The following is a 23,915-nucleotide window of genomic DNA, read 5'->3' as shown; positions in this document are numbered from 1 at the left end:
TCCGAGGTTTTACTTAATCATTACACCAGCCCCAATAAAAAGCTATTCCATTAATACCATGATTTTATTTCACAAACAGTTACCTAAAAATAAATCCTTACAAGAAAAGATAACTACTCAAAAGCCTCCACGATATCCGAATGTCGTTTCTTATTTTCAGCTTCGAAGATATTTTTTATTGACGGATTGGACCCGCTTGACGATGACAGTCTTGATCTAGTTTTATGTAGCAACGGTAGATGATTACAGTCAAATGAGTCCTGCAACAAGTTGAAAACATTAATAATTCAACGTAGGTACTCCCGTGCGATCCACCGGTAAAGACTATATTAGCCCCAGAGGAAAGATTTAAGAAATAAAATTGGTCAAAAGAAAATGATAGAGCACCTAAAGATCATTATTGGCGGTGAACTGTAGATTTTTGAAACATACAGAATGGAACGAGAGACAGAAAAAGTCCCGTACATTAGGGTTGCCTACTTTTCAGTTTGCTGCAGAGGACAGGGAGATACGTACGAGACGAGACGTATAGCGAAACCATCGCAACTCCTGGCAACCTTCCCGGACTATACTATAGTTTTGGGTCACAGTTCATGTGACCCGAGTATGGATGATAAAGGGGTTAGCACAATTTATCCATTTTGAAAATAAAAAAAAATAATTTAATTATTAATATAGAAGAATATCCTTACAAGATTCAATTCTAAAAGTCAATAGAGATGTGGTATATTTCTATTATCATGGACAGCATGAACTCCTTATAAAGCTCAGGAAAAATCATAAAAACGTATTATTTTACCAAAATAAGAAGCTGGTATATAAGCTAGTATTTTTTTACAGAAAATATACGAGTACAATTACTTTCATTAAATAAGTTATGAGCGGACTTCCTATTATAAACAATATCCAATAAGTTCACAGTACTCGTAGTAAAAGTTTGTTATTTATTTGGAAAGAAACAATAAAGGATTGATGACTTTAAAAATGATAATACTAACGTCAAGCACGTTGCAATTGTGTATGCACTGCCTTAATCGTATAGTTTCATTGTACGTTCTCCGCTGTTTGCGGTCATCCGAGTCTGGTGGCCCGTACTTCGAACTGCTGGTGAACGCCTTGGAAATATTCTGAAATAATGCATGGGTTACTTGACACTACTTCGAGTTGCCGCCCCAATAGCACCTGATAAACGAACAGCAACTGGCCTAGTCCACGACCAGGCTGCTAATTTTATTAGACAGGACATTATTAAGTGAAAGATATCGATAAAAATCACTTGCACGTAATAAGAACTATCATTAAGTTACTACTGTTTTAAGAGTCTTACAGAAAAATTGCAAAAATTACGCTAAAATTCGCGCAAGCACTGAAATATTTGAATCTCAATAACTTGCCCATATATTTTGTATGGAAATTAGACCTCACCAATTAACAATTTATTGATATAAAAGCTACGAATACTATAATGATATGAAAAAAGTCAAATTAAGCTAACATACTTACATTTCGTACAAGATACTTAACCACCGTTTTGATTTGTATTATTGTAACTACTAATGCAGAGAACGCAATCCACAATGACGCTGCCAATATTTCTGCAATGTCCTTCTTTTGAGTAATCAAAATTACAATTCTGTTTATAGAAAATGACTGAAAAGAAACAGACTTAATTAAAATTGGTTTAATAAAATGAAGCAACTACATTATTCATATTATTATTATCCAAGACTTCCTAGACAGTAGCTGGTTGGGCCTATGCCCAAATTCTAATACAATATTTTCTCCCTACTTCCCTTTCTTCAGTGAGTCCAAATAAATCTTTAAATTAGCTTGCTGCATAAAATGGTTTCTTACCAATCTGTTTATCGGATTCGGGACCAGAGCCTTCGCGGGAGCCAAGTGGCCAAAGTGCGTAGTGCCACCAGACGAACTTTAATAGGAAAAAACTATACTCAAAACCGCACTCATTTATTTTAGTGTTGTCAACGTTATGTGAAGTGAAAACTGGTGAATTTTCTCTTGATAAATCGCAAGATTATCAAAGGGCCTTGAGCCTTGGTCTCCGTCTCCAGATCCGCAGGTTGGTGGTCTCCATTTTGTGCAGCTATAATTTTAAGTTGTTCGGAGTCATCAATCGTCCGCGTCTCCCTAGTGTGGCGTGGCTATTTACACATTAATCCGTAGATATACATTTTATTTTATAGTAGTTTTTTAGGTACCTAATTTTTTGAATTATTTATTTCATGATAAGTAATTGAACTACTGTAATTCAATTTACATGTAATTGGAACTAATTTAATTCGATTACATAAGCAATTGGTAATTGGTTTAAATTACATTAATCGTAATTCAAATTACTCAATTTGTTTTATAGTTATAATTGTGTGGATAAAGTCTGTTTTATTGCTTGTGCAATTTGTAAACTATCTTGAATTTCTTTTTTTTACGAAATAATTTGTTTTAAAATAAGATAAACACAAAACTCACAACCTACATTGGTAAAGTCATCGTTGTACACCGATATTTTTTCAAATCAAATAGTTTTATTAAATTTATTCATTGATACTATTTTAGAAAAATTAAAAAGATTGTTTACATAGTTCGACTAGCAACGAAAATACAAACATCATGCGTAGTATAAAGTTTTCTATGTTCTCGTGGGTGGGTGCACTGCTAAATGCGACTGTAACTACGCACGCGGCGGATAGGCCATATAATGAGCCCGAGGGGCGCAGGGAGCTTACAATCACCCACCCCGCGTGTACTTATCTCCGGACAAGCGGCGTCATACAGTCGTTGGCATTGTAAGATTCCAAGATTTCTTTGATTTGTTTACATCTACAGGAATCAAGGCAATGATTGCAACAATTTCCTATCCTAGATTCAAGGATAAGTGGCTGGTTGTTATTGAGCAGCAACACCATCGAAGAATAAAAAATATGTTCAAACAACAAAAAGCCCTAGAAACTCAAATCCTTGAAGAAAATGCAGGAGAATCTTCAAGCATATACACAAACAAAGACGATGATTCATATTTATCTGAAGGTGAATATACTGAATTACTCCGTTCTACAAGATCTGAAATTACTATGTCCAAGTATCTTTCAGATTCGCATAAAGATACGAGTACTTCAATGCTAAATCGACATCTAGAAATTAATCAGGTGTTTATTAAATATAATACTTTAATGCCTTCGTCAGGTCAGATGTTTGAACAAAGAGTGGTGTTAATATGTAATTTGAAATAATTCTTTTTTTTTTCTGAATTAAATATTTGATTTATCTTTTTAATTTAGATTACTTACTACCATAACTTAAATGAAAAGGTAATTGATTAATTTCAATTACCAAAAAAAGCATAAAAAAGAAGGAACCCATTAAAATTTCGCATAATATTTAAGGATCCACGAATGTTCATTGAAGCTAAAAATGACAAAAAAATATGCAATAGCTAAAACAAACTTTTATGACGACTGAAAAATGTCACTTAATGAATATAAAAAGGGTTTGATAGTGTTAGTCCTTTATGGTTAGAAACCAGAATAAATTTTTTTTGCTTGAGAAAGAGAATTAGAGGTTGAAGACTCACGATTTAATTCTTCAATATTTTAACAATCGAAGGAAGCATCGATCCTGGATAAGAAACCACATATGTCACAGTTGTAGCGAATACACAACACTGTTTCAAGAGTTTGATGACGAAGGTTTTCAAAAATCTTAGCAAGGAAATATTTCTACATGAAACCGTGCCTATATTATACAAAAGCAAGATACTACACTGTCGGGAACCACAAAGACACCATCTCCGCTCCACACGGTTTTACACCATTCATTCTATTAGATTTCCTGATTTCTTTCTGTTATTATCAAATAAATAAATTTTGAGGAAGCATTCTCAATTTTGCATGCTCAGTATACAAAACTTTCCTTCATTTTCTCTAGATAAATTAATATTTTTTTTTTAAGTAAAAATAGGCAACCTTTGTCCTGTAGTTTTCGCGAGATGGGGCTAAGAAAATAATATTATTTTTAGCAAAAAGCTACAAAGTTTCATTTTTAATTTTATTTAACCCAATTATTAATTCGATGGGTGCCTGGAACAAAGCCGCAATCGACAAAACACAATTTTACAGGAGAAGAGATTTAGTATCAATTTTGAATAATTCTAAACTACGAGGCGTATCAAAACGGTTTGTATATCAAACGATGCGTTATTTTTTCTGGAGTAACATTGAATGTGCATAAGGTTATAGTGCTTAGAATATACTTTAAAAAAGGTAGAAATACATATTGCCGCTTCATACATTGAAAGTCGGTTCCGTAAGAGTCCATTGTGGTTTTATTCCGGTAAAAAGTGTGCAATTAATCAAACAGCAATAGTATATTGCAGCCTCGGGCGCTGATCTGAAGGATACAGTAATAGCCGTTTGCTTGTAGAAGAGTTAAATAAAAGTTTTAACATTGTATATGGCACGATTATTCCGGTCAACAAATTTTAAATGGTGAATGGGAATAACGATTCAATATCCATAGTGCTTTTGGTAAATCAGGCAGTTTCAAAGATAAAATTCTGAAAAAAATTCAAAAGGTGTATAGGGACCCGCAGTTTACTAAAATCACTTAATCGGAAAACTGCTGCTATGGCTATTGCAGCTTTGTTCCAGGCACCCATCGAATTGTAGTCAAAAAATTAAAGTAGCTTTAATTTGATAACCGTAACGTTTTATTAGGTTCAGTAGATTTATTGGGTAAGCTACGTACATAGGTACGTGTATTTTGTAATCGCGTTTTTAAATTACAAAATAACTAACATTTGATAGGTTCCAAATACTTTTGGATACTTACGAAGAGCACGACAGGCAGAAACATCCAGCACATTGACCAAAACTTTGTTGGCTTGAAGCCGAGCCAATAATGTATGTCCGTAGAGAACCTGCCGACTCCGTACATCCACATGACAATGGCCACTTTAAAACCACCCAAATATAAAACTGACACCTTAATACCGTAAATTAAGCCTTGTAAACTACTTTTTGATACTGTAGATTGCTGAAAAAAAAAACGAAATTGTTGACTCATTTATGTCATTAAAGCGCGCTTACATTAAGGGTGGTAATTTTTATACTTGTATTTTATGATAGTAATTTATTGTAAGTATCTGTAGTCCAATTAATTTGCAGAGTAAAACAACAACAACAAACAAACAAGCGTCTGTTATTACTGTAATATTATTCTGAGAGGTATGGTAAAAGGAGTTAAAATAAATGATTTTTATATGATATCTTTTTGATATTCAAGTATTATAACTGTTGTATCTTTTCAGGTATTTTTCCTCAAAGATTTTGTGTGATACTGATACTTCTACGCCATTCCAAAAAAACTAAAGGACAGTGCCAGGGTCTGGACCAAGTGTTGCCCAGAATCAACACATAGTGCATTTTGTTCCTCAGGCCTATACTAATGTGTAAACCGAAGCGCACTGAAATCTATCCCTCCTATCTGAGTTAAGAGAAAAAAGAGTTTTGTTTCGAATTATTTACTTACAAAATATCATCGATGTATACGTACTACGCATAAGATTTCGCGATTTTGGCATTAAATAACACTCGCTATGTTGAATTTAACCATACTGCATCCGTACACGTTACTTTAGTGCGATTTAGACATTCTTTATACAAAATGTATGTTCGTTCGTTCGTTCGTTTCAGCCAAATGACGTCCACTGCTGGACAAAGGCCTCCCCCAAGGTTTGTAAATAATTCAAAACCAAACTGTTTTTTTCTCTTAACTCCAGGGATAAATTTCAGTATGCTCCGGTTTATAAATTAGTATTGGCCTGAGGAACAAAATGCACTATGGTTTCATTCTGGGCGGCACTTGGTCCAACTTCCATACATTGATTGGCACTGTCCTTTTAAGAGATTTTCTTGAAGAAATGTCGACTTTTGTCATACTCTCGGCGTCAAATAAATCGCACCTCCTGGTCCCGCGACAGTTACTTTTAAGATTTTCTTCTAGCACAAACATGGTTCTCCAATAATATTAATGTTATTTAAAAGCCCAATAAATAAACTTAAAGGAAAACACATTTTATTTTCTTTACAAACAATTAACTACCTAACTGGTACTATAAATGTAACTTGAAAAAAGGCCTCACTTGGGGCTTACCTCTGGGACCAATTAGACCAATTTTTGTGGTTATAAAACCAAATAATGATCTCACGTGTCCTCCGTGTCTCAGATAGATAGCTTAGTGCTTAATCCCAATTTAACAGTTTTATAACCATAAAAGTTGGCTAAAGCGTAACTACCTACCTGTTGTCGCTTTAAGAAAATACACTGGATCCTTCCAAAGACATATTTTTGGGGTAAAAAAATTAATGAAATTAAGTTTAAAACTAGGCTTTCAAATGGTACCAATATTGGTGGGTAATATGTAAATAGATTTCAAAGGCTGTCTAGAAATTCTACGGCGCAAGACAAAAAAACAACAAAATGATATTACTTCGTTGCGCGCACATTACTTTCGTAGTAATTTCTTTTAATATTTATTTATTCTACAAAATGTCGTTACATTGGTTTTGAGTATCCTTTAAAAATGTGACTATGAAGTACTTTCTATGATATTGTTAACATTTTAAATAGTAAGTAATACCAATTACGAGCATTTAATTGTTTGCACTGAGCTCCCTTCAGTTAGTTGCACCAGACGTGTCCGTGGTAAACGATAATTAGCAGAGGAATTCCTGCCGACACCCGAACCCAGAGTCAATTAAATCAAATGTGGTAGACAAGCCAGAGAAGCGAATATTACGAAAAGAAAATAAAAAAAACTTCTTCGCAGCCGATGACCGTAAATATGTTACAAGATTCGTAAGGTTATACAGATTGATCACTGCAACCTCGTCATCAAAGAAATTCAGTTTCGAAGGAAGAAGACAAAGCAAAAGCTGCTTGAAACTCTGGAGATTAGAATTTGAAATACCAGAGACTAGACGGTTTGAGGTAGGTATGGAATGGCGTAGTGACCAGCCGAAAAATATTCTGCTAAGGAATCACAATGTGTGGAAAGAGGTAATATTCTGCATTCTTAACAAAATTATTTCTGCCCAAAAGTCCTGCGACCATTAGATTTCCAAATGCAGTGCAAATCTATCGTATCAGTAAAAGACAAGAAATAAGACATGAACGAAGCAGCGCTAGTGATACACGTGTGACCTCTCAATCAAATTATAATAAGTACTTGTAACTGAAGCTCGATGCAGGCGCTTGAAGTGCCAAGCGAGTTAGCTCTCGCCGTGGTGGGTGGCTTTCGATAAGTTCGCATTGCTTGGCTTAACTCCATCTCACACGTGTCGCTATGCTTGTCATCCTCGCGTCAGATCTCAAACTATTTCTATTTACTAGGTCCAATGTTACATAAACTAAGTTAACATCGCCCTTGGCGTGGCATGGCATGCGCTAATTTGATCGAATCGGTTTACAACTCCTATTGAGCTTATTATAGCCTGACCAGGAACATAAAAACCCTGGCACAGAGGCGCTTCAATTGCATTTGATAGTGCAACACTGAGTACAGTCGTACATGTGAATGTGTTAAATTAATAGGCTAAATTTATGTATCAGGATTCAGGATTACGGGCTAATTTGATATTTTCATAAATTAACGAAAAATATTATTAAAGATAACCTGGTTTAAATAAATTAAATGAAACCATCAATCGAGCTAGTAGGATTTATTTTATTATTCATCAATAATCAAATTCAGAACATGAATATTCAACTGCAATGTCTGCTCATGAACGCTTCAAACTCGGTACTTCTTTCCCAATTCCAAAAATTCAAAACTTAGAAAGTGACAAAAAACTTTAAAATAGGTAGTTGAAACAGACTACAGCTAATTTTCATAGTGGACTGTACCATACGATAAACATGTCAGTCAATTTGACAACCTTTGTCGGAAACATTATTCAATGAAAATATTGTCCGAACCCTTAGTATTTCTCTTCGACAAATACATTAACACATCGTTAACCACTTTTCTTTCAAGACTATAAAAATATTTTAGCAATTTAATTCACAAAATCAATTGCACACATTTAAAATAAAGTTTGTTTACACTTTGACAACAATAGACTGACATGCAAGGTGACATGTCAATGAAGTTTTCAGTTACTGTTGCCATTAAAAGAAATTAGTACCATTAGTTTTCCGCAACATGGCGAGGGTTTTTATGTTCCTGGTCAGGCTATAAATGTAGGTATTGAAAAGAGAACTTCTGCAACTCTGCATTGCAACAAAGTTTGTTCCCTACTCAGGTTTCTCAAGAAGCAGTTCTTAGTATATTAGCTATGTATAATTTCAATAAGCCTTTATGTTGAGATGGTATTGAATGTCTGACCTTCTCTAACTATGTAATTAAACTAATATAAATGATTAATTGTGAATAGGCTGCCGCGACACAAGCACAGCTTAGTGCAGTAGCCGCTAGATAAACAGACTGTAAATTTTTTGTTGGCAAATAAAATACTTTTACTTTACTTCACACTTAATAACGTATTTATTGCATAGTCAATACTGAGTAGGCTCATAGGTACAAAAATGGCATGAAACACATTTTAAAAAATACATAGTTTTGTTAATATAGCACGTCACGTGACTTTATGGCTGCAAAAAGTCGCCGTATTTGCGACATCTTTTGATGTTTGATGCACATTTTTGTGGTATTGGAATACGCCAACATAGCTGACATTTTATCCCGAAGCTCGTGTTACCTAGCTGGACGATCGTCAAATAAACCAATACTACCTCACGTTGCTGATACACCCACATAATATTTGCTCCAAGTACTTAATACGTTCAGTCAAGGAGTGGGATTTACTGCCTACGTTTTCGTTTAGAAATGCATGAAATCCTTCAATGCACGGGTCGTAATCAAGCAAGGGAAAGCAAGGAAATAGAACTGGTGCAATATTGAACGTATTGGCAATATTACTATTTATATCTAACATTAAAATAGCAAAGTAACAGATAGTTCTGATTGTTTAATAAGATTGAGCAATTTTATCATTTTTCTGGGACTGGCCTAGTAAATTAAAATACACACAAATAGATGTCTCACCTCCAATTTTAATTTAGTGAGTCATTGGCATTGAGGTCTACCTCTTTGGATCATTTTAAAAGCGTTTTTAGATGTAAATCATCCGACCCGACAGAGGGCTGCATAACTGTCCCCGGCGCTACTTTGCCGCTCTGCAAATGTCCGGCATATATGTTTGCTATGCGATCGCTTTTGAATGATTCATATTTACATCGTATTCCAGTATTTACCTCTTCACACAGCATTCTAAATGAGCCTACTAAGTTAAAACTTAAATAGATATTCATTGCCGTTGAAAGATTGATCACAATGGGTGCGTTTGGCGAAAAAGGCGCTTGGAAAAGCTTTAAGCAAAATGGCGATCGCTAAGCGGTAAGCTAACCTCAAACCTTACTAAACAGTCAAAAAAATACAAATTATGCATAACATTATATCAAAATTAAATAATGTAGTGAATGATGAAGAAGAGTTGGAAGATAGCCGACAACTGTATAACTTGTTTCTCAGCGCTAGCAACCGCTTCCGAGCGATTTTTCCGCCAAACGCACCCAATAAGTTACGTTTCACTTCAAGGTTCTAAAACAATTTGTTTGGTAAATAAAGAGATCAAACGTGTTGTAAACTAAAAGGATTTGAATATGTTAGCAGTCTAAGACCCCGTATCCGAGTTAACCTGTAACACAGCTTCGCGTTAGTGATGTGCTACAATCGGGAAAATTCCGTATTGTTTGAAACAATACGGAATTTTCCCGATTCCAAAGAATAATGATTCTTAAATTTTTCTAATTGTAATTTCGGAATCATTTCTCTCTAAATATTAATTAGAGCGAGCGACCGAAATGCGCAGCCAGGCCTATATTACATTTATTTTATAGAAATATGTTGAGTCAAGTTTTCAAGGAGTACATTATGTGAATGTAAAAACAGTGTTCCAATGTTATTGCAAAGGAAGTACTTAAACAAGAATACACAACAAAACGAAATTGCTGAGGATGATGTAGATTTTATTAAAGAAATTTATCAATTCATTACCGAAATACGAATCTCACTACCGACGAGCACAGAATAACGATTGTCAATATTTAAAAATAGGACAATGAATAAATGAAATTTTTTTAGAGAAAAACATAAAGAGACCTACGGAACAAGTAAAAAACCCATAAGTTTTTTAACATTGAGAAAAAAAATTCATAGGGCCTTTAACCTGCGCGGTGCACACCCTTAAAAAAGTATACATGCAATAATTGTGATACGCTCAAATTTAAAATAATAGTTTTGGAATCATTTCTCTCTAAATATTAATTAAAGCGAGCGACCGAAATGCGCAAGACCTGTGTAGCTTTTAGTCTTCAAACTAACGATCGCCTTCAAATTAGATTCGTGAGGAAGCGCTGCAGAGGCGAAACTATTGCACCACTACCAAAGTGACGTGCGGCTCTTGGGCACACTAGGGCTTCTAAAAATTGTATGAAAACTAGAAGCGGCACGGCAAGCTCGAAGGCGTCTTTAAGTTTTCGTTGAATGAAATCTATAAAACGTTACCATTGTTGACGTTTCCATTTTGATTAACGTTATTTGAGCTTATTTTATCAAGTTTAAAGCTTTATTAACGCGTGAAAGAGTATTTATTTATTTAACCAATAAACTTTGAAATAGGTAACGAAAATCCCATTCATTCTTTCACTGCATCAACGTACAAAGTGATTGCTAAAAAACGACGGCTGGTGACGAAAATCGACAATTCAACTTCGAAGCTTGGTCACGAACACAGAAATGGATCGTCGTGTCGGTCAAATCTAATTGGTCAAATTCACGATAGCCGGACATAGCCAGGTTTCCAACAACAAAGATTTTTTATTTGATTTTGAAATAAAATAAAATATCCGGCTCATCCCTACTTCGCATGTGTTCGATCTCGGCGCGAGCGAGCCCGATGAATTTTTTGTAACCGCTGAATGTTTGATGCGAGTGGACGTGTTTAAAGGAAATGACTACGTGTACTACACAGCTTTTCCTTTTTATTTTCATTGTTTTAATGACTGAACAGCTGATGATTATTATAACGTGCGTTTTCGTTATGCATCTCTTTCTCGTGTTAACAATAGCTAAAAACGAAGTAAACTCCATAACCATTGTAAATATTTTTTTTTTTTTAAAGATTATTAGTAATTTGTTATTAAACAAATTACTAATACTCCCGTTAGCCCCTCGTACTAAGCTAAATATGCTTGTGTCACGAGTGAGCTCACCGCAATAGTCGAGCGGCGGCGGCGGGGACCGAACCCGCGTTCCCCGGATCACGAGTCGGCCAGTCGTGGCTTAATTTGAAAATATTACCATAGCTATACCTACTAAAGGTTCTTTTATGATAACTTCTGAAAAACTACCATTGTCACAATTTTAGCCAAAACTGGCACCGAAACCAAAATAATGATATTCCGCTATTTTCATCTAGCTACTGCCTGCCAGGTAGCTTTATGTGGAATATGAATTATAATATTATTTTGTTTGAGGAATAATGGAGGAATGAATAAAATAATATTCCTAGTTTTGAAGTCATAATTGCAATTTTCAACATGAGAAATCCCCACAGTATTATGTTACTTTCCTCTAAAATGTACTGGTAAATTAAACCTCCTGTTATTTTGTTAATGAGGTGAAAATGTAACGAAATTAGCAAAATCTAACAATTTATACAAATTCTACCTTCATGATATGAATAATAATAATGTTGTTATCAAAATGCTTACCACTGTGATGGGTACGGAAAACACGAAACCCCAAAAACATAATATACCGACAATGTATAAATTCTTCACGGATCGAAACTCGCTGTGCAGCAATTTAGACATACTAAGCGTTAGCAAAGCCTGAAAAAGAATACAATGATCAGCTCGAGTATTTGCAACTTACGCGTCTTTGATATCAGTATTGTAATTGTCATAGAGGGAAATGTTACTAAAGTGACTAGGACAGGATAAGTTATCAAAGAATTACTAAGTACCTATTAATACAACATTGCTTTCAGGTACGGAAGAAATATCATAATCGCTGCATGCTTCATATCAGTATTCCCGTTTTGAAGTGCTCCCAAACCCCTTAAGTTTTAGTTTAACTAGCCGGGTCTGCTAGATTTACGCTTTTGGCTTCAGGCAGAGGCGCTTAAGCTGTACGCTTTAGGAGTGAAACTTTAAAAGGGCATAACGCATTAACTTCGAAACTCTGAACTCTAAGGCGAGGCTAGACAGTTAGTAAATATGTACAGTTAGTCAATTTGTACCTATTTACCAAATACCTTGGTATTTACTGATAGCATTAGAAAATCTAGTTTATTGGGGGATATTTTTTTCTGCTGTAATCATACCTCTAGTGAATTGTTTAAAAAAGAACGACAAACTTGCAAATCGATTTCTTCCTTTGAAACTGCTGTTGAAATAAGGATCTATAACATGGCTGCTAATGAAACCCAACTAGTGAAGTCTGGTGAAGTCGTTAAATCATCTTGAAGGATAGGCCTCCGTGATAAAGGCTTTTCGCATAGATTTTCGAAATAACGTCGAGCATCCAAAAGTATAACATTTTCTTTCCATTATGATAATATTTTGTCTGCTGTTTCTTATCTCTCATTTTAAACTAGTCTTATGAAATTATGTTTGCATTTGCACAAGCTTGTTGAAATCTAAATAACTATGTATATTACTATCGCTGCAGTTCAAGAGAACACGCCAGAATGAGCTCGTGCACGCGCGATGCTTTATTGAAGTGCACGAAATACCGCGCGTGTAAGCTCGTACATACGAAAACTAGCGGAAAAGGCACAGAATAAAATTATGAATGTGGAAGAGCCAACCAATGCAAACCATCGATTCTTAAATTTCCTACCTAATGAGTCTACAACTTGTTCCGTCGTAGGTAACTATGTTTCATTTCTGTGACCAAAAAATCAGACAGAACGCGATCGGTGCATTCAGATGACACGACACCCAAATAATATGAGCCCCGATTATATGCCGGTAATACTACCATACCAAAGCGCTCAATTTTGTTTTGATTTGAAATTTTGATTGAGCGTACAAATTGAGCGCTTTTTCGACAAACAAAATCCGTCACAACATTATACAGGGTGTTAGGTAAATGGGTATATGAGCCGACACTAGTCCATGCTAACATGGTCATATAAATGGTATGGTGAAATCAGAAAATTGATGTCTTCATTTTAATAATTTTATTTTTCATACAAATCGGATTTTATAAAAAGTATTTTGTATGAAAATTTAAAAATATAAAATGATGATATCAAATTTCTGATTTCGCCATACCATTTATATGCCCATGTTAACATGGGCTAGTGTCGGCTCATATACCCATTTACCTAGCACCCTGTATAGGTAATGATATAAATTCACTTACAAGATACGCCATAGTAGCCAGCATCACATTGACGTAGATATACACTACATACAACTTATGCGCATAAAAGAATTCTGTACTGAAGGGTAATATCGCAAATAACAAATAATGTGGTGTAATAGATATCTCGATTTCCACACAGCTTGTCAGCACTACATGAAGTATTTTGATTATCAGTGACCTGAAACAAAAATTTCACTTTTGCAATAAGTACGAATTTTTAATGTAACACGTCCCAAAACTAAAGTTGTGCCAAAGACAGAGTTAAAAAGTTGTGAACATAATTAATGTATTGTATTATATACCACAAGAAGACTTTCTATTTGTGATAATATCTCACGAAAAGAGGTAAAAATAGACTTGACGCAATATTTCCAGAAAGAGAGTTACATAAAACGAAGTAAAATTGATTGTTTTTAAAGAAAAATACGTGGATGATATAGATGACCCAGGCTGAACTGTCCCACCAAACTCAATGACAGGGGGGCGCTACCATCGTTCAACTATATGGTTTCCAACATGGCAAAAATCGGAACCAGCGATCCGGTATTGACGGTGGCGCCCCACTGTCAATGTCATGCATAGGACAGTTCAGTATTTTGGAACTATATCACAAACTATATTTTAGGACGCCACGGGTTCTCCTACATAAAAACTTGACACATTTTTTCAGACCTACGTTATTTTATAAAAGCTGAAAGTTTGTCAGTGCATGCTCCCAACATGTAAGAACCATGGCCAAACCAGTACAATTTAGCCAAATAAATGGTACTGAAGGTGTGCGCCAACCCAAATTCGTCAAGTAGAAGAGTTATCATGTCCAGAACATGAAGAAGCTAATACCAAAATAGTCTACCATGCGTGTAACTTTTCAAATCAAGTGAATATTATTAATAAGTGTTGTCTACAAAATGATCCACTTCTTTGGATGCTAATAAGCACTAGGAACACATTGATATATGTGGACCTCATAAAGATATACGTAAAGTTAGGAGAATCTTTTAGCAAGAGCTTGCCATGATTCTATGCGATCACAGGTTATGATTACAATCCCGTAATTTCCGAAAAGGGAAGATAAGACTTATTTGAGAATCAATAATGATGAACAATGAAGTACTTTTGATAAAATTTTGCAGTTTATAATATGTATGTGAGATAGCCAAGGCCAGTTCGAGAACTGATGTTGATACAGCTCGGCTTCAACTTTTTATTAAAACGTTTCAAGTCTCAGAATAAAACATCTTCCACCTTGTAAATCCGAGCTGTTACAACAATTTATGCGAGCTAATTATATGTATATCTACCATTTGAAACAATGTTCACCAGCGAATCCTAACCTTATATCAAGCCGAGGAGAACTTTGTCCCCATTAATGGTTGGGTTCTAGAAAACAATCAATACCATTTTAAATGGTTTGACTGCGAACCGTTGCCAAATTATGTCAGAGATTCTCTAAAAACTGTCTCAGGTATAAATACTACTCCAAATTATTACTATACCAACTATGCGTTATTTATTTGTAGCTACATACTATCAAGCCCCTTAACTTTTTCACTATTTTTCAGAAATTAACAAAGAGATCGTTCCGTAGACCCCCTCGGCTGGTGATCTTCTGGTCTACCTGACACATTGTTGGGCACAGGCGATCGAGACTAAAGGGGAACATTGGTGGTTAGTTTAACATGGCGAAGGCCTTCGATCGCGTTTGGCACATAGCGCTTCTTTCGAAGCTCCCTTCCTATGGGCTTCCGGATTATGCGGATGGGTCGCTAGTTTTTTAGCAAACAGAAGCATAAAGGTCGTAGTCGACGGTAAATACTCAGACTCTATGTCTGTGAATATTGGTGTCCCCCAAGGCTGTATGCTATCGCCTACGCTCTTCCTTCTGCATATCAATGATATATGTTGCAAATCAGCGGCATTCATCGATAAGCAGACAACAGCACGGTTGATGTCTCTTACACCGGCCGCGCAAACAGAACGTCATTGAGAGCCGTAATAAACTTGCGTCCGAAATTTAAACCTCCTTGAAGGAGGCCTCAGACTGGGGTCGACGCAATTTGTTCCAATCTAACCATAGAAAGACACAAGTTTGCGCGTTCACCGCCAAAAAGATAACGTTTGTCGTATCTCGCTGTTTCGAGAGCACTCCTCTAACTGCCTCAGCCAATATCGGAATCCTTGGTGTCGACATATCGAGTGAAGTCCAGTTCCGTGGTCACTTAGAGGGTAAGGCTAAATTAGCCTCGAAGAAGCTTGATGTGCTCAGAACGAGACGGTAATTTCACTCAGGCCCATCGCCTGCAACTTTATGAGGCGCAGGTTCGGCCTCATAGGGAATACTGTTCTCATCTTTGGGAAGGTGCGCCCCAGTGTCATTACCATTTATCTGCCCAGCCACATTGACCCAAACTCCATGCTTGGCCATCATTCTTACCTATGTTGAGAATAGCTTAAACTATAGCAACAAAACACTCATAATAGAAGACATATATAAAATTGCCTTCGATTTTATACTGACTTTATTATATCGGAGCCGCGTAGGTATTGGCTACTTTTTTGTAAATTAAATTATAATAGTATTGAAAAATGCGATCCAAACTGGGTGAAATACAAGATAAGTACTTATTTTCATAGATTTTAAATAAAAAGTTTATCAGTCACGATTTTAACAGCTGTAAGCTGTTACAAAGATACAAAAGCTACATAGTATGAATGCGTGATTCTGGAGAAAAGGAAACTCTAAACGACAGTTCATGAAAGGAAATCTGTCATAAAGAAAAATGAATTTTCGTATACATAGCTTTGGGCAAATCCTTATCGATCTTCTGCATCAGCGTATTGGTGCGGCTAAATCCGTACTAATTGAGCTAGAGAGAGCTCGACGAACAGTAATGCTTCATAATCTATTCACAGAATTCTCCAATTATCTGCTTTAAATACTGCAATGCATGCATTGAATACATACTAGTTATAACACGGATGGAGAGATCAAAGTGAGGAGTTGAAGATATACCTATTATAAGACTAAAATCAGAGTTTACTGCCACAATTTCCTTTCTTGTTACCAATAATATGTTCATTATCATCAGTAGTAGGCACGAGTACCTTACTATGCTTGCAAAGCCGCAACTTCGTACGTGGGAAAATCGTTTTCCAGACAATTGTCACTTTAATAAGACCTCTCATTTTCATGGGACTGCGGCCAGGAGTGTATATGTCAACGTGAAATTGTGAACTCTGTCAGTTTATAATATAACGAATTAGATTGTAAACTAACAGTGGGTTAGGTTAAGTTAGATTGTAATTTCACTACGTCTGATTATAATTTGACGGAATTCACAATTTTACGGTGACATATCCAAACTACATTTTAAGTTCAAACTAAAAATTGCTCATTTTTTATATAAATATCCAATTTTCAAATGTCTTAACTTTCTAAGGACGAATTTTAATTACTACAAACTTTACTCCGTCCTTTTGAGGCATAAAACCTTTTTTGAGTTGTTTTGTTTATGCACTTTTACTAAGGCTGTAATTAACCAGAGGTGAAAGATTTTTCCATTTTTAAAAACGCCCTTATGCTGATTGCAAACTTTGAGTGCTACATCACATAATTTTCCGTGGAACTTTGCACTTGAACGAAGCGCGAAACCTTTCGTTGCGTGGGTATTAAGGATTTCATACGTCATATTTAACCAGCCATGCATACGAGCTTTGTTTGCGATCAGCATTTTAGCGTGCTTTTACCTTTAAGTCGTACCTGGCAAAGGCACTCAGCGTGAATATCAATGTGAATATTACAACCGCATTGTCCACCATAGTGTACGGGGACATGGTGCCGAAATCATAAACGCCCACGAAACCAATCCCGTAAGCATAAGTCACGTGGTCCATTGCAACTGTCTGAAACAAAATTGAATCTGGTATGTTCTACTTAAGGCTTGNTTTTAAATAAAAAAATGATGTGTTACTTGCTATTATAAGATTTTACAAAAAAAAATAACAGTAATTAGTAACTGTCAACTATGTAGTTACTATAAGAGCTAGTTGAAAGCCTAATATAGGCATTATTTTTGATAAACATATGCGGTACGCAGATCGCCATAATTAAAAAGTAAATGCGTGATAGTAGTAAATAATAACGTATAATAATAAAAAGGTTTTCATACATAAGCATTTTGTGAAATCAGTTTCGAGCCTTGCCCCTAGCGATTTAAAGTATCGATATCTTGTCGACTCCATTTTATCTTTGTTCTCTCACTAGCGTTTTCAAAGTGTGCGTCACGTCACGCGGCCATTGATTGGCCAGAAGGCATGCCTTATCACAGCACTTTTAAGCCGGTTGCACATGTTGTCGTAGACTCTCAGTCGCTTTGTTTTTACACAGTTGAATGTGTGTGTGGGAGCTGTGGTGGGGGAAATGTGGGGACACTGGTTCTCGTTGTAGTTACGCGCGACTTCATATCTATTCTCTTTCTATGATCTGAGACATTACGTCACCTAAGTATAATAGTAAAAAGATCGCATTCTCTATGAAACTGTTATTGGTTTAGTAGGAACTTTAAAACAAACAATATTACTTACTACTAGCTTTGCCCGCATGATGGTTACAACCTTTTAACTTCTAGCACTTCTAAAAAAAATCCTGCTGCTTAAGAAAGTCTAATGCCATTAAACTTTTGAGGTTTTAGTAAGCCTACAAAGACAACATTTAAAGTCAAGGCATCTATTACGTTTAGAATTATTTATGAATGTTGAGACTATTTCCAGGACAGAACGTCGAATTGAATAATGTATCGCAAGTCGCAACACTGCATTAAAGACTCTTGTAGACAGGTCTTTGAATATTCACTTTACCCGGGAAGGTAAATTTTCTTAAATCGTTAACGATTTCGTTCAGTTTCTCTATTTTCTCAGGCTAAACGTTGTGATTAATAGTTAAAAGTACCTTGAAGAGCCCATTACTTTGACGGCTAACGATATGTAAAAGTCAGCTGTATTTCAAAAATTCTAATTTATTAGTAAACCTTAATAGACATTGTTTTATCGAGTAATTGAATAGGGAGAAAATCCAAGCAATTTTTCTCTTCATAATAACCATGCAGATAGCAGCAAATTATCTTCAGTTTGGAATATTTTAAATGGGCTAAACCAAGTAATATAAATACTTCTCTCAATTTTCTGTGATGAGAAGTAATTTATAAAACTTGATTTTCAATAAACTCACCTCAATCTAATACAGGATCATAAAAATCGTGGACTCAAATAATTAATTATTCATTTTTGATTTAACAAGAAATATACTTTTCCATAGATATGACGACCAATTTATTCATTAATGCATATTAAGTACCGACATTCAATATCATTCTGACGAGGAATGTAAATAAATCAAAGGCATTTCATGTTCTGAATCGACGTAATAGGTTTAAATTGAATATTGTCGTTAAACGCTGAATAATAAAAGCATTCTTGGTTCCAATGCACTAACTATGTGACACCTTGCCAACATTAAAAATTTAAAATACCTAGTACACGTTTTAGTCTTTAACTCGATACGTTACCATTTGTTACATAATCTGTCACTTTAGAGTCATGTTACCCATTTTCTCTCTTAAATCGTTTACCTTTTAACCTAGTCAATATCGACATCGAACAAAGCAAACGCTACATGCTATTTTTTATATGTTGTTAGATTATCTGAGAGAAGTTTAAACCAAAGTTTGCAACCCTTACTACTATGGTGCTCGAAATTCTGTAAAATATTGACACTTTTTTTTTAACTTTTTGCTCTAATTCATACAAACTCAACATTTTTGGACATATTTTAGAAAATATCATAAAGTAATGACAGTCAAAAGAAATCAAACATTGGTAAAAAACATAACTAAAACTTTGAAAAACACACCAGCCAAAAAATTAAAACCTAAAAATAGCAAAGTCTCTGATATGCAATCGTCAGAGGTGCATAGAAACAAAAAAAAAACATTTTTGGACAAAGTAATGTAAGAGCCCATTAAATTCCATTAAAATTGTAACAATCTAAGCCCAAACGTAGCTCTATAAACCTTATGACAGGACTATTTAGGTACTGTAGCTGTAATTTTAATCATGTAGTTACCAAAAAACTTTTTAAATATTGTGTACCTAATAACAATGGTTAAGACCATTTATTAATGGTCATCTCAATGAAATTTATTAAAGTTACTTGACCCAATATAAAATAACTGAAAGTTCACCAATTCAATTGGAGCCACAGATAATGGATAGTATCATATATCTTTAGCATAAAACCTTCGACTTCCTACAATTTCCTACAGAAAACCCCTATTAAAGATATTGTGACACAGAATTTCGCCCTTACAAACGTCGGGCCCATTAGCTCAGCTGGTTAGAGCGTCGTGCTAATAACGCGAAGGTCGCGGGTTCGATCCCCCCATGGGCCAACTTTTTCGCAGCAATTTACTTAGATAGCCCTTATACAATTTATCAAAAGTACCTACTTATAAAATTGCGTTTGACAATTTTCCTAAACATAAACAAAACTTTCAATCTTGTAAACGTCGTTATTTATGTATATTTTTCCAAGTTTTATTATGCTGAACACATTTCAATTTTACTTTAAGCTTAATAGAGAATAAGCAAAAAAATAAGCCAAGTGCGTGTGTGCCACGCGCAGTGTAGGGTTCCGTAGTTGTCCGTGTTAACACAATATTTCAGAAACAAACAATTACTTCATCTAAAGTTACTTAATATTTTCTTCTAATAAATTATTATTAGGTATTAAACTTTATAAAACATGAGTTAAACAGATTTTATCGTACCTTTTGAACTGTCAAATGAATACGATTGCTTTACACAATTACACCTCTGATCTTAACCGTTATAATTTTCCTTGACAGTTCATAAAAAGTACTAGGGGAGAGTTCGGTATATTGTACCGCCGGGTAAATTGTACCACCCTCATATTTCGTAAAGTATTTATTGAATGTCTGTAATTGCAACACTCAGCGATACACAACTAAATTCAATTAATATCGGCCATGTGGTTTTTGCCGTGACAACGAACACGTGTGTTTTATTTTGAAAAGTATTTTTTCATTGTTTTCAAGTAACTTTTGACAATGCATGTTTAGTTTGTAATTTTGTTAAATTTAATAACAGGGTGTTTCTAATATATTATTTAGAAGCGTAGATTAGTGGGGATTACAATTATTTGAAACATTTTTCGGTATTTATAAGCTATATTTTTTACCGATTTTTTAAAAGCACTATCACCTAGTCGGCTAAATTGTACCACATCAAGTTGTATGGACCTTTATCAAAGGATTTTGATTTTTTTTTTAGTAAGTCATATTTTGAAGTTATAATAGCGTAGTTATGTTTGACTAACAATAAATGAAAGCAAAAGACTGGCAAAGTAGATTAGGTACAAGTGTGCGTTACGATAATTGGAATTACAAAACTTTAACTCAAAATCGTGATAACGTGTAAAACAATATCCATTGTCTATGTTATTAACTACTGTTCCTTTTCGTTACCTAATTTGTTAAGAATGTATCGTATAATATTTTGCCATAGTTTTTTTTATAGGCTTGAAATTTATTTAAATCCAATTTAGTAACCCTGTGGTACAAATTATCGAACCGGTTGGCTAAATTGGACCGAAGCTCTGAACTCGTATTTTGTTGATTTGTGCTAAATATACAAAAATTGTGTTGATTAATACCTATGAAATATTAAGTTGAATAATTTATCTTTAATTATATACCATGAACATTAGCAAAAACAAAAGAAAACTATGTGTAAAATGGGATTGAAAAAAACTGGTCCAAATTACCGGACTCTCCCTTATTATTGTGAATTTTAACAGATTTTTCAAGCCAACAGTTTAGCTTCTACAGGAGGACAACAACAACAACGAACCAAAATTGGCACTTTAAACTTAAATATTTTGCAAACAGATCCCTAAATCAAAAAATAGTCTTAAAAACCCCTATGTCATTTTAAAAGACCTATCCAACTATATCCCACAATATGGGGTAGAAGATGAAAAAAAAATCACATGTAGGGGAGATACCCTACAAAAAAATATTATTTTTAAATTTTTATTCTTCCACTTTGTCGGCGTAATTAATATACATATCTCCACAAAATTACAGCTCTCTAGTTTTAATAGTTTCCAAGCAAAACCTCGGACGGACTGACGGACAGACAGACATGTCATGACGAAACTAGGGTTCCTTGCCAGGACTACGGAACCCTAAAAATGTATAAGGGTAAGTAGATAAAAAAAATGGGCTGGATGACATTCACAAACACGGCTCAGTACTTAAATCTTTGAGTCTATTATAATGCTTTTAGCAGACTACGTGAAATCAAAATTAAAAAAAAATACAGGTAACTTTTTATGCTATAATCTGGGCTCGAAGTTAGAGTGCTAAAAATGTAATCGCAAAAAACTTTTTCCATACATTTGATATGCAACAAACGGCAAAAATCCATTACCACGGGTTGATTGACAGGGGTAAATTAAATATTCACGTAACTGCAGAAAGCAATATCAATTAAGGTACTTAGTAGTACACAACAAGTTCAATTTAGTGCTGGACGAACTCTGTTTGAGAAGTGGAATTTAATGTTAGACATACGTAAGTAAGTAAATAAAGATTAATAAATAACTACTTACATACGAAGGTGGTGAACTGATATCCAATATTTGTGCAAAATAGGTGAAAGGGTTATATTTACTAAAGCACAATAGTAAAATCATCACCACAAGGGTTGAATAAAATCGACATAAAAATGCCATTTTAAAAATCTGAAAGGTATGTTCTTAATTAATGTTCTTATTGCTTAATTAGAACTACAATGAAAGCTCAGGGGGCGGTTTTTTCGCGGCCGTTGTGGCAGTGGATAATTTTGTTTTTACTAATTCATATACCGTATTCGCGGTTTCTAACCGCCCACGCTACTGCGGAAAACGTTCGCAAACCTAGCGGAATATTAAGATTTCAACAGAACGTATGGAATTTCTCTGCCAGTCAACACAATTCTAAAACTTTTTATCTTGATTTTTCTAATTATAGGTACGTATATAGAATGTTCCTACGCGAAAAAACCCTTCCGTGAGTTCTTGTTATTAAAATTTAATTTAATGTGCTTAATATGTCTGATGTGATATGATAACCTATGAACAATGAACATATTTAAAAGATCATATTATCAGCTAGGTACTTACTTTTATTAATGTGTCATCCATTACAGCCGTGCAAAAAAAATTGAAAAGCCATATTACAAACGACGCAAAAAATCTCGTTGTTAGGACGTTCTTTTCCATAGCAGTAAAAGATATTCTGAAAAAATAAAACTGTAACAGTAGTAGGCGCGTGGGTAGAGGCTTATTTTAAGTCATATCAAGAAGCACCATTTATACGAGAGATTTGTTAATGGTTCATGCAAAACTGAATCAAAAAGTCTAGTGTTACAAGAAGCCTTCCGTCCATCTGATGAACATCGCATCTGACGCATATTTACTGGGATGAAAAACTGTATAACCGCCCACGCTACGTTCAGCCATGGCCGTATCAGACTAGACATTTTTGTAGCAGAATAGCACCTATTACAACCATATAAGATACCAGAATGTTCAGCTTGATGTGGCGTAATCCGTACATTGCGGTAGTGATCCAAACCAAATGCAATTACAGTCGAAAATCAAACTCACTCCCACGCGATTCGAAAAAGGATTTTAAAGCCATGTTAAATTTTATATTTTCTGCTCGTCAATTTTAAACTAAGTATTTATGTTGATACCGCACCCGCACGCAAAGGCTAAGCAACAAAATATATGTGATCTGTTTCTTATAAAGGAGAAAGCGTGTTTCAAGGTGAAGGCATTGAGTTTTCGCTATGGATGCGAAACCGTACAGGGCCACAATATAAAGCGCTCAAAGAAAAGTGTTCTAACATTTTGAAAGGTGTGCAATTCAACAAAGAAACGATTCACCTTCAATAAATGGAAATTGATAAAAAATAAAATATCGAATTAATTCTGAAATGACGTTTAAAGCTGACGGTAGACAAACGAGAAAACGGTCACATGCGTTTATATTACTAAGAACGAATACCATCATCATAATCAACATCATTATCAACATCATAATCAACATCATTATCAACATCATAATCAACATCAAAATCATAATCATACCTAATCAACATCAAAATCATAATCATAATCACATCATCATTATCCATTAGCAATTCTCTACCAATATAACAATTAACAGCCCATGCGTACTACGCGCCATTTTACCCAATTACGAAATGTAGCATCAAGAAGAATAACATGAAGAAAAATGACAGAATCCCTATTGATAAGTAATCTACTAAAAAGTTT

At 34.8% G+C, this 23,915-nt stretch overlaps 1 protein-coding gene and 1 non-coding gene across 2 annotated transcripts; one reads left to right on the top strand and one right to left on the bottom strand.

The window, feature by feature from the left end:
* Positions 1 to 113: 113 nt before the first annotated feature.
* Positions 114 to 22,221, bottom strand: LOC114352020 (sodium- and chloride-dependent glycine transporter 2). Its single transcript, XM_028303457.1, has 8 exons — positions 22,203 to 22,221; positions 17,274 to 17,416; positions 13,511 to 13,691; positions 11,851 to 11,970; positions 4,846 to 5,049; positions 1,504 to 1,650; positions 999 to 1,127; positions 114 to 260 (listed from the first exon to the last, which is right to left on the bottom strand). The coding sequence occupies exons 2-8, from the start codon at positions 17,405 to 17,407 to the stop codon at positions 114 to 116; spliced, it is 1,062 nt and encodes a 353-aa protein (XP_028159258.1). The 5' UTR covers positions 17,408 to 17,416; positions 22,203 to 22,221.
* On the top strand, positions 19,886 to 19,959 carry TRNAI-AAU (transfer RNA isoleucine (anticodon AAU)). The gene has a single exon. It is a non-coding gene; the product is annotated as a tRNA-Ile (tRNA).
* Positions 22,222 to 23,915: the final 1,694 nt, after the last annotated feature.

This window comes from Ostrinia furnacalis, unplaced genomic scaffold (assembly GCF_004193835.3).
Source record: "Ostrinia furnacalis isolate ACB-3 unplaced genomic scaffold, ASM419383v2 OfSCF0095, whole genome shotgun sequence".
Taxonomy (NCBI): domain Eukaryota; kingdom Metazoa; phylum Arthropoda; class Insecta; order Lepidoptera; family Crambidae; genus Ostrinia; species Ostrinia furnacalis.
This window is presented reverse-complemented; position numbering and strand designations above follow the sequence as displayed.

What these genes read in the sequence shown, in the direction of transcription:
- LOC114352020 (XM_028303457.1), bottom strand. Translation starts at nt 17,407, where the DNA reads ATGGACCACGTGACTTATGCTTACGGGATTGGTTTCGTGGGCGTTTAT. An exon ending in TGGCTACTATGGCGTATCTT is followed by an intron (nt 11,971 to 13,510) that starts GTAAGTGAATTT and finishes ATTCTTTTTCAG; the next exon opens with GCTTTGCTAACGCTTAGTAT. An exon ending in TTAAGTATCTTGTACGAAAT is followed by an intron (nt 1,128 to 1,503) that starts GTAAGTATGTTA and finishes GCATTATTTCAG; the next exon opens with AATATTTCCAAGGCGTTCAC.